Source organism: Jaculus jaculus, chromosome 1 (assembly GCF_020740685.1).
Source record: "Jaculus jaculus isolate mJacJac1 chromosome 1, mJacJac1.mat.Y.cur, whole genome shotgun sequence".
Classification (NCBI taxonomy): domain Eukaryota; kingdom Metazoa; phylum Chordata; class Mammalia; order Rodentia; family Dipodidae; genus Jaculus; species Jaculus jaculus.
Window position 1 is genome coordinate 324,429,617 of NC_059102.1, and position 15,026 is coordinate 324,444,642.

The 15,026-nt window shown below is 39.2% G+C and overlaps 1 protein-coding gene across 11 annotated transcripts in view; it reads left to right on the forward strand.

The window, feature by feature from the left end:
- Positions 1-15,026, forward strand: part of Cdc42bpa (CDC42 binding protein kinase alpha) — a 296,605-nt gene that overhangs the window by 200,300 nt on the left and 81,279 nt on the right. For all 11 annotated transcript variants that reach the window (XM_045157818.1, XM_045157767.1, XM_045157782.1 and 8 more), the window contains one exon: positions 14,697-14,802. In XM_045157818.1, the coding sequence (XP_045013753.1) occupies positions 14,697-14,802 (106 nt within the window). The remainder of the gene's footprint in view (positions 1-14,696; positions 14,803-15,026) is intronic.

Below are 15,026 nucleotides of genomic sequence, written 5' to 3' on the forward strand. Positions count from 1 at the left end.
TCTTTCCCTCTTTCTCTGTCAAATAAATAAAGAAATTTAAAAGAAAACAAAAACTACTGAAATTACTGAAATGACTCAAGTATTTTGATATTAGCTTAATATAGAGATAATCATTGGGGTTATATATATACCTGTTCATTGCATCAAAAAGCAAACAGCTACTGCATGCCCATTCTCTCTCTTTCTGCCTCTTTATCTGTCACTCTCAAATAAATAAATAAAAATAAATAAAACAAAAAAAGCTAATAGCCAGATTGTTGAAATTTATCTCAGTTCCAAACAACCCAATTATATTTATATCTACATTGTCAGGTTTATGTTTCAAAATGAAATCATCCACATTTTTCAATGCCTAATTTACACCCACATCGTCGGGTTTACATTTTGAAATCATTTTAGCCTTTAGCCAAGCTGTATAATGTAGCTGAATAATATCAAAAGGTAGAGCTGAAAAGTGCCTTTTGAAGCAAGTATGCTAACGCCTGTGACTTTAGACCACTTATCTTTTCCAGTAAGGGGTAATAGATTTGACTGCAATGGGAAGTGATCCTGTTTAAAGGAAGGGACTTTATTTATATTGAATTTTTTATATATTTGACACACAGAAAAGCAGATGGAGAAAGGGAGAGAGAATGGCCATGGTGCAGACAGACTCCAGACACATGCACCAGTTTGTACATCTGGCCTATGTGGGTCCTGGGAAATCTAACCTGAGTCCTTTGGCTTGGCATGTAGGCACCTTAACCACTAAGCCATCTCTCTAACCCTTAATTTTATTTTTTTTTAAATTTACTTATTTCGGTTTTTTTTTTTTTTTTCGAGGGAGGGTTTCACTCTAGCTCAGGCTGACCTGGAATTCACTATGTAGTCTCAGGGTATCCTCAAACTCAAGGTGATCCTCCTACCTCTGCCTTCTGAGTGCTGGGATTAAAGGTGTGTGCCCCCATGCCTGGCTCCTTAATTTTGTTTTTTTATTGACAACTTTCATAATTATAGACAGTAAACCATAGTAATTTCTTCCCCCTGCACTTTTCCCTTAGCAACTCTACATTCCACCATATCCCCTCCCCCTCTCTCAATCAGTCTTTTTTATTTTGATGTCATCATCTTTTCCTCCTATTCTACTGGTCTTCTGTAGGTAGTACCAGGCACTGTGAGGTCATAGATATCCAGGCCATTTTGTGTCTGGAAGGGTGTATTGAAGGAGTCCTACCCTTCTTTTGGTTCTTACATTCTTTTTGACACCTCTTCCACAATAGACCTTTTGAGCCTTGGAAGCTGTGATAATGTTTCAGTGCTGAGCACTCCTGTCATTTCTTCTCAGCACCATGGTGCCTTCTGAGTCATCCCAATATCACCATCATCTGAAAAGAGAACTTTTTCTAACCAAAAGTGAGAGTAGCATTAATAAATGGGTATGAACATTAAGTAAAGTGCTTACTGAGCAGTTTGAACATAATATGTACATTTAGCCAGACACCAGCAGACGTTATACCCTCTAGGCTGTAGTTTATTATAAATTGCATTTATTATGTTGAGATATATTCCATCTATTCCCAGTTTCTTTAGGACATTTATCATTAAGGGATGTTGGAATTTGTCAAATGCCTTTTCTGAATCTGAGATGATCATGTGATTTTTGTCCTTCAGTCCATTTATATAGTTTATTACATTTGTCAATTTGCGTATGTTGACCACCCCTGCATCTCTGGGATAAAGCCGACTTGATTGGAGGGAATAATCTTTCTCATATATTCTTGTATTCTGTTTGCCAATATCTTGTTGGGAATTTTTCCATCTATGTTCATAAGGCAGATTGGTCTGTAATTTTCTTTCTTTCTTTTTTTTTTTGGTTTTTCAAGGTAGGGTCTCGCTGTAGTCCAGGCTGACCTGGAACTCACTATGTAATCTCAGGGTGGCCTCAAACTCATGGTGATCCACCTACCTCTGCCTCCCAAGTGCTGGGATTAAAGGCATGCACTACCATGCCTGGCTAATTTTCTTTCTTTCTTTCTTTTTTTTTTTTTGTTTTGTCTTTGTCTGATTTTGGTAACAGGGTGATGCTGGCTTTGTAGAAGGAGTCTTGATAGAATTCCTTCCTTTTCTATTTTGTGGAAAAGTTTGAGAATCATTAGTGGTAGTTCTTTTGTGAAGGTCTGGTAAAATTCACCAGTAAATCCATCTGGGCCTGGACTTTGAGTTGGGAGTTTTTGTTTTGTTTTGTTTGTTTTTTTTCATATATAACTGCTTGGACCTGCATACTTGCTATACATTTATTGAAGTGGTTAATCTCATCTTGATTTAATTTAGGTATGTACTTGATTTAGGTAAATCAAGGAAGTCATCCATTACTTTCAGATTTTCAAATTTAGTAGAGCATATGTTCTTAAAGTATGTCCCTATGATTTTTCTGAATTTCTGTGGTATCTGTTGTAATGGTACCTTTTTATTTATTCATTTATATATATATTGTTTTAATTTTTTTGTTTGTTTGTTTGTTTTTCAAGGTAGGGTCTCACTCTGGCCCAGGCTGACCTGGAATTAACTACGTAGCCTCAGGGTGTCCTTGAACTCATGGTGATCTTCCTACGTCTGCCTCCCGAGAGCTGGGATTAAAGGCTTGAACCACCATGCACAGCTCTCTAATTTCTTAATATAGGCACTTAAAGCTATAAATTTTCCTCCTAGGACTGCCTTCATTGTGTCTCAAAGGTTATGCAATGTTGTGTTCTCATTATCATTTGAGTCTATGCATTTTTTGATTTCTTTCTTGATTTCTTCATTGACACATTCATCATTTAGTAGTGTAGTGGACTGTTTAGTTTCCATGATTTTGTGTATGCTCTGTAGCCTTTCTTACTGTTGAATTATAGTTTAATCCCATTGTGAGCAGATAGAGTGCAAGGAATTATTTCAATTTTCCTGTATTTGTTAAGGTTTGCTTTGTGTCCTAATTTATGATCTATTTTAGAGATTGTTCCATGTGCTGCTGAAAAGAACGTGTATTCTGCAGCATTTGGGTGAAATGTTCTGTAGATATGTTAGGTCCATTTGTTCTATGACTTTATTTAATCCATATGCTTCTCTATTTTTTGCCAGGATGACCTGTCAATTGATGAGAATGAGGTGTTGAAGTCACCCACTACAACTGTATTTGGTGTTATCTGTGATCTTTATTCTAACATGATGAAATTGGAGTCCCTATGTTAGGTGCATATATGTTTAGGATTGTAATGTCCTCTTGTTGGAGTGTTCCTTTAATCAGTATAAAGTGACCTTTCTTTAATGTTGGTTTGAAGCCTACCCTGTCCGATATTAGGATAGCAACAACTGCTTGTTTTCTAGGCACACTTGCTTTAAACACCATTTTCCCACCTTTCATCCTAACATAGTGTCCATCTTTAATGGAAAGGTGGGTTTCTTGGAGGCAATAAATAGAAGGATCCTGCTTTTTAATCCAGTCTGCAAACATGTGTCTTTTGGTTGGGGCATTGAGGTCATGGATATTAAGAGTTATTATTGAAAAGTGTGCATTTATTCTTGCCATTTTTCTTTTTTTTAAATTAATAATTTTTTTAAATTTTTATTTATTTATTTGAGAGAGACAGACACAGAGAGAAAGACAGATAGAGGGAGAGAGAGAGAATGGGCGCGCCAGGGCTTCCAGCCACTGCAAACGAACTCCAGACGCGTGCGCCCCCTTGTGCATCTGGCTAATGTGGGACCTGGGGAACCGAGCCTCGAACCGGGGTCCTTAGGCTTCACAGGCAAGCGCTTAACTGCTAAGCCATCTCTCCAGCCCATTATTCTTGCCATTTTTCTTGTTTTGTAGTTCTTCTAGTTTCTTCCTATCCTGTCTTGTATTAGCTGTTATTTGAGTATGGTTTATTTTTTCCTGTTTCCTTATGTGTGTGCTTTTCTTTCTGTTCTGCATGGAGGATCCTTTCATGTATTTTCTGTAGAGCTGCTTTAGTGTTCATATATTCATTCTGCCTGCTTTTGTTGTGGAATGGCCTTATTTTTTAGTCTATTTGAATGTATAGCTTTGCAGAATAAAGTAATCTTGGTTGATAGTTGTTATCTTTCAGAACTTGGATTACATCATTCCAAGCCTTTTTGGCTTTTTAAGTTTGGGTTGAGTAATCTGTCAGCCTGATGGGCTTGCCTTTGTATATAGCTTGACTTTTCTCTCTAACTACTTTCAATATAATTTCTTTGGTTTGTATGTTTGGTAGTTTAATTATAAGTTCTTTCCTGATTTTGTCTGTTTGGTGTTCTATAGGCTTCCTGTATCTGTATTGGCATCACTTTCCGTACTTGGGGGAAGTTTTCTTCTATAATTTTGTTGAAAATACCGCTATGCCATTGGAATGAAATTCTTTTCCTTCTACTATGCCCTGAATTCTTATGTTTGATCTCTTCATATTGCCCCAGATATCTTGAAATTCCCATTCATGCCTTCCTATTAGTTTGTCTTTCTCTTTGTTGGACTGTATGAGATCTGCCTGAAATTCATTATGTAGTCCAAGGCTGACCTCAAACTCACAGCACTCCTCCTACCTCTGCCTCCCGAGTGCTGGGATTAAAGGTGTGTGCCACCAGGCTAGCTTGACCTCCTTATTTCATTAAGTTGTTTCCCTGTGTTCTCCCAGAATTGGTTTTCTTATCATTCCTTGGGTTTCTTTGAGTACAGGTAGAGTCTTTTTTTTTTTTTTTTTTCCGAAATCTTTGTCAGGCATTTCATCTGAAACAATCTCACTTGGGGTCATTTCAGATAGATTTATACCATTGGGTGGGATTGTATTGTCTTGATTTTTTTGTGTTTGTTTCTTGTATTACAATGTAGAGATTTTTCCATCTTCAATTAATTTGATTATTGCATTTTCTAACTATCTGCTATGTTCTTAGCCTTGTAAATTCAACTTTATATATCTTCAGGATAGGAGTTTAAGGTGCCAAGTGTTGCTCTTATACTCCAAGAAGGCAGCAGAAATTACCCTAGGTGTTGAGTTTGGCTGCTGTTCAAGTGTCCTAGTATACTGGGTGGAACAATTCACTGGCAAAATCTAAAATTCAACTGAGCAATGTACACATTCAGTCCAAACTGGCAGAGTATTTATGCAGTAGTGGGGATTAAAACACATAATCTAATCAAGCCAAAGTTCCTAAGGGTGTGTGTTGCCCCACACCCTTAATTCTGTCAATTGGGAAGTTGAGAATTCTGGTCTGAAAATGGCTTCCAAAGCTGGGCATGGTGGCCATGAGTTCATGTCACCCCTGAGACTACAGAGTAAAATGGCTTCTGGGTTAGCCTGGGGCCAAATCAGACCCTGCCCCCAAGAATGACAGAAGAAAAAGACAAAGGCCCTGTGAATTAGGGAGCATCAAAGGCAACAGTAGTCAACACCAAAATACAGCTTATTTGAGAATAATAAAGCCAGCCAAGAATATGTAACACATAACCTACCCTGCCACGGAAAAAAAGATTAGCACTTCCAGTGCAGGCCTATGTGCCTGTCTTTGTGTAAGTAGCCTCTGTTACTTTCGGGGATGGCTTCCAGACTCACCAATGCATAGTGCCCACCTCAATCCCTCCATGTTGCATTTTGTGTCTAGTGTTCTGATTGGCTGTGCTGGATGCCCTGCTGGCAGGCGTGATGGTTTTTGATGGTTGGGGGATGGGAGACTGCAAGATACCTAGTGTCATACTGGAGCTGCTCAGCTGGTCCCATTTGTGTTCTCCTTCAGCAGCTGCTCAGCTGGTCCCTGCTGTCTTCGTCAGGTTTCTTGACTTTGCATAGAAGCTGATATGAATGGAAAATCCCTTCACCTGGTTTCTGCTCCTGCAGCTCTGCACTGACCAGGTGGACGGGTACATGGGTATACAAACCAGGTCTGCTGTCACCTTGGCAGGAATCTGGCTGGTTTCCTCCTTTCTGGAAGATCTTAGTCACTCCTGCTTCTCTGCTGTGGTTGATAATAACTTATACACCTTTGCTTTTTGGTAGAAGCTTGTATTTTGCTGTTCTGCTTATTTCCCTCCCTAAGCTGCTTTGGTGTGGATGCTATGCTGCCATTTTACCTGGAAGCCAATAAACAAGGATTTTTAAAAGTTTTTTAGAGAGAGAATTAGTAAACCTGGGCATCAGCTACTGCAGTCGAACTCCAGATGCTTGCACCACCTAGTGGGCATGTACAAGCTTTCACCTGCCTCACTTGCATGTCTGGCTTAAGTGGGATCTGGAGAGTCAAACGTGGGTCCCTTAGGCTTCTCAGGCAGTTGCCTTAGCCACTCAGCCATCTCTCCAGCCCAAAGAAAGATTTTTAATCACAATGTTACTAGAATCTCACTCTGGATCCCAATTTTATTTTTTGAGACAAAGTCCTGTCATGAACCTCATGGCTGCCTCAAACTTGATCATCCTGCTTCAGGCTCTTGAGTGCCCTCTCTTTCAGGTATGTACAAGCCTACCCTGACAGGAAGAAAGATGTAGATGTGAACCCAAATACTTTATACCTTTCACTTTCAAGTAAAAATTTCAGAATAAATCAGAAAATAAAAAGAATCTTTCATAAATTTTTCCTTAAAACAGATGAATAGGGATGGAGAGGGAGAGATAGCATAGTGGTTAAGGTACTTGCCTGTTTAGCCTAAGGACCAAAGTTCATCTCCCCAGTACCCACATAAGCCAGTTGCACAATGTGGTGCATGTGTCTGGAGTTTGTTTGCAGTGACTAGAGGCACTGGCAAACCATTAGCGCGCGCTCTCTCTCTCTCTCTCTCTCTCTCTCTCTCTCTGCCTCTACCTCTTTCTTTTTCTCACTTTATCTGCCTATTTCTGTCTCTGAAATTTGTAAATAAACAATGTACAAATACATAAATAAAATGGATGACTATATCAGATAACAAGACAAAGATGCTCAGATCTGGTATGATGTAATACTTGCATATAATCTCAGCAATTCCTACCTTATTCTTCAAATCATCTCTAGATTACTTATGATAATATACTATAAATGCAGTATGAATAGCCCTTAACACTGTTTAGGGGATAATGGCAAGAAACAGTCAGTACATATATAAAAAGAAGCAAGTTTTTTTCCTAAATATTTTCGATTAATGCCCAGTTGAATGTGGATGTGAAACTTGTGGATATAGAGGACTAATTGTGGATACCTAAAAGTGAAACATAAATTCTTTGTTTTCAGAGTTCTCAGATCCAATGGAAGAAAGTTAGTGTTGAGATAAATATCCAGACTTAACAGAAGGCAGACTTTGGATATTTTCTTTTTTCTTTTTTTTTAATTTATAGCATCTTGCATTTGGGGTTTTCAGGTAAGAATGTTCAACTGATAAGGTCTTTGAAAGTAATTTAAAACTTGAAAACCCCTAAAATCTGAAACATGTTGAATCCCTAGAATTTTAGTCAAAGGATGCTCATGATGTTTTCCAAAAACATTGACTTTAGTAAATTGTCCTATACTTACTTTTACCAAATTAGAAGATTGTACAACAGCAGGAAACAAAATTAATAATTAATATCATAAAATGTCAGGAATACTAGGTAAGAAAGTAAACTTCTAAATGGGAAAGTGTGGGGGTGGGGAGGGAGGGAATTACCATGGGATATATTTTATAATCATGGAAAATGTTAATAAAAATTAAACAAAAATAAAAATAAAATAAATAAAAATTAAAAAATTAAAAAAAGAAAGAACAATAAAAAGTAGCTTGCTACTTTACCACTGGAAAAAAAAAAAAGAAAGTAAACTTCATCTATTTGTAAAAAGGTTTTTGCAAACCGTAATGCTTGTAAGATGGTATAGTAGCAAGGTACCTCTTGCCAGTTATGTTTAGGATAAAATACATGGGAAATGTTTACATTAGAATACAAAGAAAGCTTTGGAAAAAGTGAACAATCATGTGTGACATTGTAAAAAATTAAATTCTAGAACCTCATCACACTTATAAATGAAAGCCATGGGGTGAGGAGGAATTAGTATTTCTGAAATTCTGAGTAGGAAGGTGTTGTAGTCCGGTTCACGTTGCAGGTAGAAATCACCCAAGAGCAACTTATGGGAAAAAGAGGTTTATTTTGGCTTACAGTCCCCAGGGGAAGCTCCATGATGGCAGGGGAAAACGATGGCATGAGCAGAGGGTGGACATCACCTCCTGGCCCACGTAAGTTGGACAACAGGAGAGTGTGCCAAGCACTGGCAAGGGGAAACTGGCTATAATACCCATAAGCCCGTCCCCAACAATACACCACCTCCAGGAGGCATTAATTCCCAAATCCCCATCAGCTGGGAACCTAGCATTCAGAACACCTAAGCTTATGGGGGACACCTGAATCAAACCACCACATTCATCCCTGGCCCCCATAAATTGATATCCATACATGATATAAAATACAATGCATTCCAACTTTCGAAGTCCCCATGGTGTTTATATATCCCCATAGTCCAAGATCTTCTAACTGAGCCATAATACCAAAAACTCCCCCCAAAACCCATAAGGGCACAGAATAAAGATTCACAGTGCAAAAGATGACATTGGGCATAGCAGAGAAATATTCAACTAATACAAGATTTAAAACAACCAGGGCAGGAGCAGGAGCCGGGCATGGTGGTACATGCCTTTAATCCCAGCCCTTGGGAGCCAGAGGTAGGAGGATCGCTATGAGTCCAAGGCCACCCTGAGATTTCATAGTGAATTCCAGGTCAGCCTGGGCTAGAGTGCAACCCTACCTTGAAAAACAAAACAAGCAAACATATAAACAAAAAAACAACCAGGGCAAACATCAAACTTTGTAGGTTCAAGTCCAACAACTCTAGCCAGTGACAAATCTCTAAGTTCAGTAATTCTAACCAGCAATAAGTCTCTTGCATTCCAATTCTGCCCCTCCAGCTAGGCTACCCACAGTCCTGGGAAACTTAAATGGGGCCAGCAGCTTTCCTTAGCAGCCATCTCATGGTCCTGGCAGCTCCACTGGGTCTCCACTGCAATCCATGGTTCAGCCTCATGGCCCCATGGGGTCTCTATGCAGGCATACAGCAAACCTGCTTCACACTGCCCATGGCCATTTCCAAAACACACGATGGCATTGCAAACTCAACGACCCTCTCTTTCCTGCATTTCTTATACTGGACGCCAATTTGTTATTCCAGGGGGGAATAAAGCAGACTTTGAAGAACAGGACATTTCTTGAGCACTCAGGCCCCTTCAGAAGAGTCTACATTCTTCCTGTTGCCCCAGTGCAGGTCAGCTAGCCCAACCTCTCAATTGTAATCTCTCAATTGCAGCTGAATGGGCATCAGTTCACTCAAGGATTTTTTTTTTTCTGTGCCATATCCCTTTGCTCACACTAGTTCATTTCTATGCAAAGTAACCTTGCACTACTTCTCAGGACCCAGGCACAACTGCTAGCTTTTCACACAAACTGCTTCTAGCCCAGTCCAAGCAAAGCTTTTTCTCACCCTCATAAACCAAACCTCACAGTCCATAGTTCTTACTGCATTCAGGTCTTTCAACTCTGGCCAGAATAGTCCATCAAGCTGCAAGGCATCTCTTAGGCTAAGGATTCAAATCCTTCCACATTCCTCTTGAAAATCAGCTCCAAAAGGCCAAAGCCTCACAGTCAGGTGTCTAGCAGCAATCCCACTCCCCGATACCACTTTACTGTTGCAGTCAGGTTCTCAGTGCTAGTAGAAATCAAAAACTAAGAGCAGCTTGTGGGAAAAAAGGTTTATTTTGACTTCCAGGCTCGAGGGGAAGCTCCACGATGGCAGGGGGAAATGATGGCATGAACAGTGGGTGAACATCACCCCCAGGCCCACATAAGGTAGACCATAGGAGCAAGAGAATGTGCCAAACACTGGCATGGGGAAACTGGCCATAACACCCATAAGTCCACCCCCAATTTTAACACTGCCTCCTGGAGGTGTTAATTCCCAAATTTCCATCAGCTGGGAATCTAGCATTCAGAACACCCAAGTTTATGGGAGACACCTGAATCAAACCACCCACAGATGGTTAACACAACAAAGTCTCTGGGGTAGGGGAGTGAAGAGGAGTTGTTCTCCAAGAAGATGACACAGAGAGCCTGTTAGATACTTGTGTTTTGTTCTGGGGTAGACTAGGGTGATCCTTCCTGCACTTCTGATGGCCAAGTGGTAGTTTCAGTTATGCTTTTGAAAAGCTGATATAAATTTAGGGTTAGAGGGCTGGAGAGATGGCTTAGCGGTTAAGCACTTGCCTGTGAAGCCTAAGGACTCCGGTTTGAGGCTCAACTACCCAGGACCCACGTTAGCCAGATGCACAAGGGGGTGCAACACATCTGGAGTTCGTTTGCAGTGGCTGGAGGCCCTGGCGCGCCCATTCTCTCTCTCTGTCTGTCTGCCTCTTTCTCTCTCTGTCTGATGCTCTCAAATAAATAAATAAACAATAAAAAAAATTTTAAAAATTTAGGGTTAGAAATATAAACTTGGCAATTAAATTCCTACTGAATAAAACTATTGAAAATGGTGGGGTTTTTTATTTTTATTTATTTATTTGAGAGAAACAGGCAGATAGAAAGAAAGGGTGCACCAGGGCCTCCAGCCACTGCAAACGAACTCCAGACACATGCTCCCCCTTGTGCATCTGGCTTACATGGGTCCTGGGGAATTGGCCTCAAACTGAGGTCCTTAGCCTTCACAGGCAAATGCTTAGCCACTAAGCCATCTCTCCAGCCTTGTTTTTGTTTTTTTTTTTTAAATGAAACATAAAACAAAGGTAATGATTAGAACTATAAAATAATGTAGAGAGGAAAGAGCTATGTCTGAGAATCACAAGAATGTTATAATAATCAGCAAATAGTTTAAAATGAAATATTAATTTCTCTTTTTTAAGCCTACTCATAATTGGAAATTTTTCTTATTTAGTAGTCTTCATTTATATATAATGATAGCCATATTGATAAAAACAGTATGTTCTAGGCATTAGAATGAACATTCATATATATTCTCATTAGTTATTACAGCAGTCCTCATGTTAGCAGTGAGAGGACAGTGACATGGCTCTACACCATCACTCTCACCAGCACTCAGGCTCAACCCAGGATTCATGGTTTCCATGCTGAAAAGAAATTTAGTAGGAGCTGATATGAAACAGAATTTGGAATTTCATTAAAGATATTTCATTTAGTATGAGGGAGTCAGAAAGAATGAATGTATTCCTGATTGTAGGCTTTTCTAAGGGAGACACAGTAAGTGTTCTGTTGGGAAATTTGAAGCCTATGTGAGTTCAAATTTGAATGGGAATTTCATTGTTAATTGGGTCTCAAGGGGACCCTCCCCTGGTCTTTCTCTGTTTCCATCTTTGATAATCAAAAGTATGGATTCTGGGCTGGAGAAATGGCTTAGCAGTTATGCGCTTGCCTGTGAAGCCTAAGGACCCCAGTTCAAGGCTCAATTCTCCAGGACCCACATTAGCCAGATGCACAAGGGGGCGCACGCATCTGGAGTTCGTTTGTAGTGGCTGGAGGCCCTGCTGCGCCCGTTCTCTCTCTCTCTCTCTCTCTCTCTCTCTCTCTCTCTCTCTCTCTCTCTCTCTCTCTCTCTTTCTCTCTGCCTCCTCCTCTCTCTGTCACTGTCAAATAAACAAATAAAAATAAACAAAAAAATTTAAAAAAAAGTATGGGTTCAGAGAAAGTGCCACAATCAGGTAAGATAAAACCTAGAGCCACTAGGGATGTAGGTCATAGTTGTTACTGTAAATGAGGTGAGATTTTTGGACAATTACAGTTTTATAGCTGGGAAAAGAAAGGCCTTAAGCACCTGTTAGTTGTGGCAAAATTGATTTTGTATTGGTGAGAGGCTTGGGGATGGGGGTGTCTTCTTTTTAGTATGTTCTCTAAATTTTCCCTGTCTTTGTATCCTGCCTCACTATAAGGTAGTGTAATTATTATCCTCATCCTATAAGGGAGGTAACATAGTTAGAGGGCAAGTGACTTATCTAAACTCACACAGCGGTGGCAGCTTGAGGATTTGAAACCAGGTTCTGACTCAAATGTAAGCTTCTACTTGCTCTGTGATATATCTATTATCTTCCCAACTTTTCAAGAACTACATCCTGTGTATCTCTGTCTTCATAATATACACCATTGTATTTATAAAATACTAACTAGTTATTAATTGAAAGAACTTGAGAGGCTTAGATAAGCCAAGAGAACAAGGTCCAGCTAAGATAGGCTTTTGAAATTGAGGTTTGTTGTTTTTTTTTTTTAAGTTCCAGTCAAATGGTTGAGATACATTTAGACTTCTGGGAATATGTTAGAGTGAAGTATATGGTTAGACACTGAGGCAGTTAGAATAATAATGTGAAGAAGAGGGGGGGAAAGGAAGTTGGGGATTTGGGCAGCCTTAAGTTAGAAAGGTTTTTGATTTGGAAGGGTGGTGCTTCCTGTGGCAGCACCTGTACTAAATTAGAAGGGTGTGTTTATGTTTCAGGAACCAGTGGAAGTAATGAAACTGAAATGCAGTGTTGTGGTAGGAAAAATAACTATGTGTAAGAATGATAACTGTAGAACTAGAAATACATTTAAAATGACATACCCAAAGAAAACATGTGAGAATTGCCTCTCAAACTGTTTATAAAAGTTAATAAAATGAGTATATCAGTATGTTTAACCAGATAGCCTAGACATGGTAGAGGATATCTGGTAAAATGAGATACTTGGGTGGATATGGCGGCTCATGCCCTTAATCCTCGCATGTAGGGGACCAAAAATAAAGATAGACTCACTGGGGCTACACAGTGAGACTCTGTCTTGAAAAGCCAAAAGGTAAAAGAAAATGTTTATGTAGGTCAGGATTGGAAGTCAATAGCATTGAAGAGGAATTGTGTAAGACCTGTGGTTTAGGTGGCATCAGTTTATAGCTGTCGCAGTGTCTTTCTCCTCACTACTATCACCACTTTTTTGGGACAGGAGCAGGGTCTCCTGTAGCCTCAGTGTGGCCTACAATTTCTTAAGTAGCAGAGAATGATCTTGAACTCCTGTTTTACCTGATCTCTTATCTCCACCTCCAAAGTGCTAGGATTATAGAGGCATGTGCTATCATACCAGGATTCATGCTATGTGCATGTTAGGCAGACACTCTACCCACTGAGCAGAATACCCACCCCTCTATCACCATTTTTTTTATTCAAACCCTTCTCACCAGTAATTCTCTATAGCCAACAGAAAGAAACACAAGTTTAATCAAAAGGAGGTAGGGTTTGTGGAAAAACTTAGTGACATAAGAACATGAATGTATTCAACCTATAAATAAAAAGCAAAGTTAGAATGAAGAGATTGTTACACAAAATTTTAAACACAGAATTAATTTTTAAGAAGTTATTTGACTTCCAAAGTTAATAAAACATACTGGCCTCACAGATTTCCTGGAAATATATATGTGCTAAGATCTCTGAGCTCTAGCAGATGCTAAATCTGCACTGCTTGAGGTCACATAAATGATAATATAGTGTTTTCTGCCTTGTTACTATGTGTTTCTTTATATTCTAAACATAAGTAATCTTCCTTTCTATCCTCCTCTTCTTTTTATTGTTGTTGGTTTTGTTTGTTTTGTTTTGTTTTTGTTTGAGGTAGGGTCTCTAGCCCAGAGCTGATCTGGAATTCACTATGTAATCTCAGAGTGGCCTGTAACTCATGGCAATCCTCCTACATCTGCCTGGGATTAAAGGCATGTGCCACTACGCCTTATTTTTTATAATATAGACTAGTTACTTAAATGATAAGACTGTGTTTGCTTATGTTTAAAGTCTAGAGATTTTAGAGGGAAACAGCTTCTCATTATACAAACTTCTTAACATATTTTCTAAAGCCATTTTTCTTTTTTTTAATATTTTTAAAAATTTTTAAAAATTTATTTATTTGAGAGTAACAGACACAGAGAGACAGACAGATAGAGGGAGGGAGAGAGAATGGGCGCGCCAGGGCTTCCAGCCTCTGCAAACGAACTCCAGACGCGTGCGCCTCCTTGTGCATCTGGCTAATGTGGGACCTGGGGAACCGAGCCTCGAACTGGGGTCCTTAGGCTTCACAGGCAAGCGCTTAACCACTAAGCCATCTCTCCAGCCCCCATTTTTCTTTTGAAAGGCTGGGGGGGTTATAGATTTAGATAGAACCTAAAAATTTATAACTTTCTGGAATAGGCAGTAAATTGGCTATTATCTTTTTTTAATACACTTTGCTTATACTACAAAAATCAACTCCTATCTGAGAGAACAAAGGTACCAAGCCCATTTTTAAGGTCCCCTTAAGATATTTTTAATGAGGGTACGTATGTTTCTGTAAGATAAGATATCAGAATCCAGTTAATGAGAAATCAGTATTCTTCAGAAAGCCTCACACATGTGTGTCCAATGTTAGATTCAAAGAATTCTATTCTGTGGTTCAAGAAAAATTTACCAATTTATCAGAGGAATAACTTGGGCTTTCCTAAACATTGCCAGCTTTAGTTTCCATAAAACTGAATAGTTCAGTAACTCTCATCACATCTGTTGACAGGTAGTAGTAGTGTGGTAGACCTTTTGAAGGAAGTTATTCAAGTGCTGTCACTTATTTCTTTATAAGTTTTAAAGGTACATGGATCATTGTCATTTTTTACATCTGTTTCACTTTAGCACTTGCCTCTGTCTTTATGTTTTCTAGGGTCAGTGATGAGAAGGATGCACGAGGGTATCTTCAGGCTTTAGCTTCTAAAATGACTGAAGAATTAGAAACATTGAGAAATTCCAGCCTGGGTACACGAGCAACAGTAAGTTCTCCCATTTTTGCAAGGAGTATCATTATTTTTAAAAAAGTAAGGTACAAAATCTGATCATGTCAGTTTGTTCAAAAGTAAAAGCTTTCATGAGAAATGAGTTAGTTCAGGTCTTTTCCAGTTTAGAAAAATGTAATGCATCACTGTAGTTGTAATATTAATAGTCATTATTGAAGGAACTGTTTAAAAAAACAACCCAGGGCTGTGCTTGCTGTGCA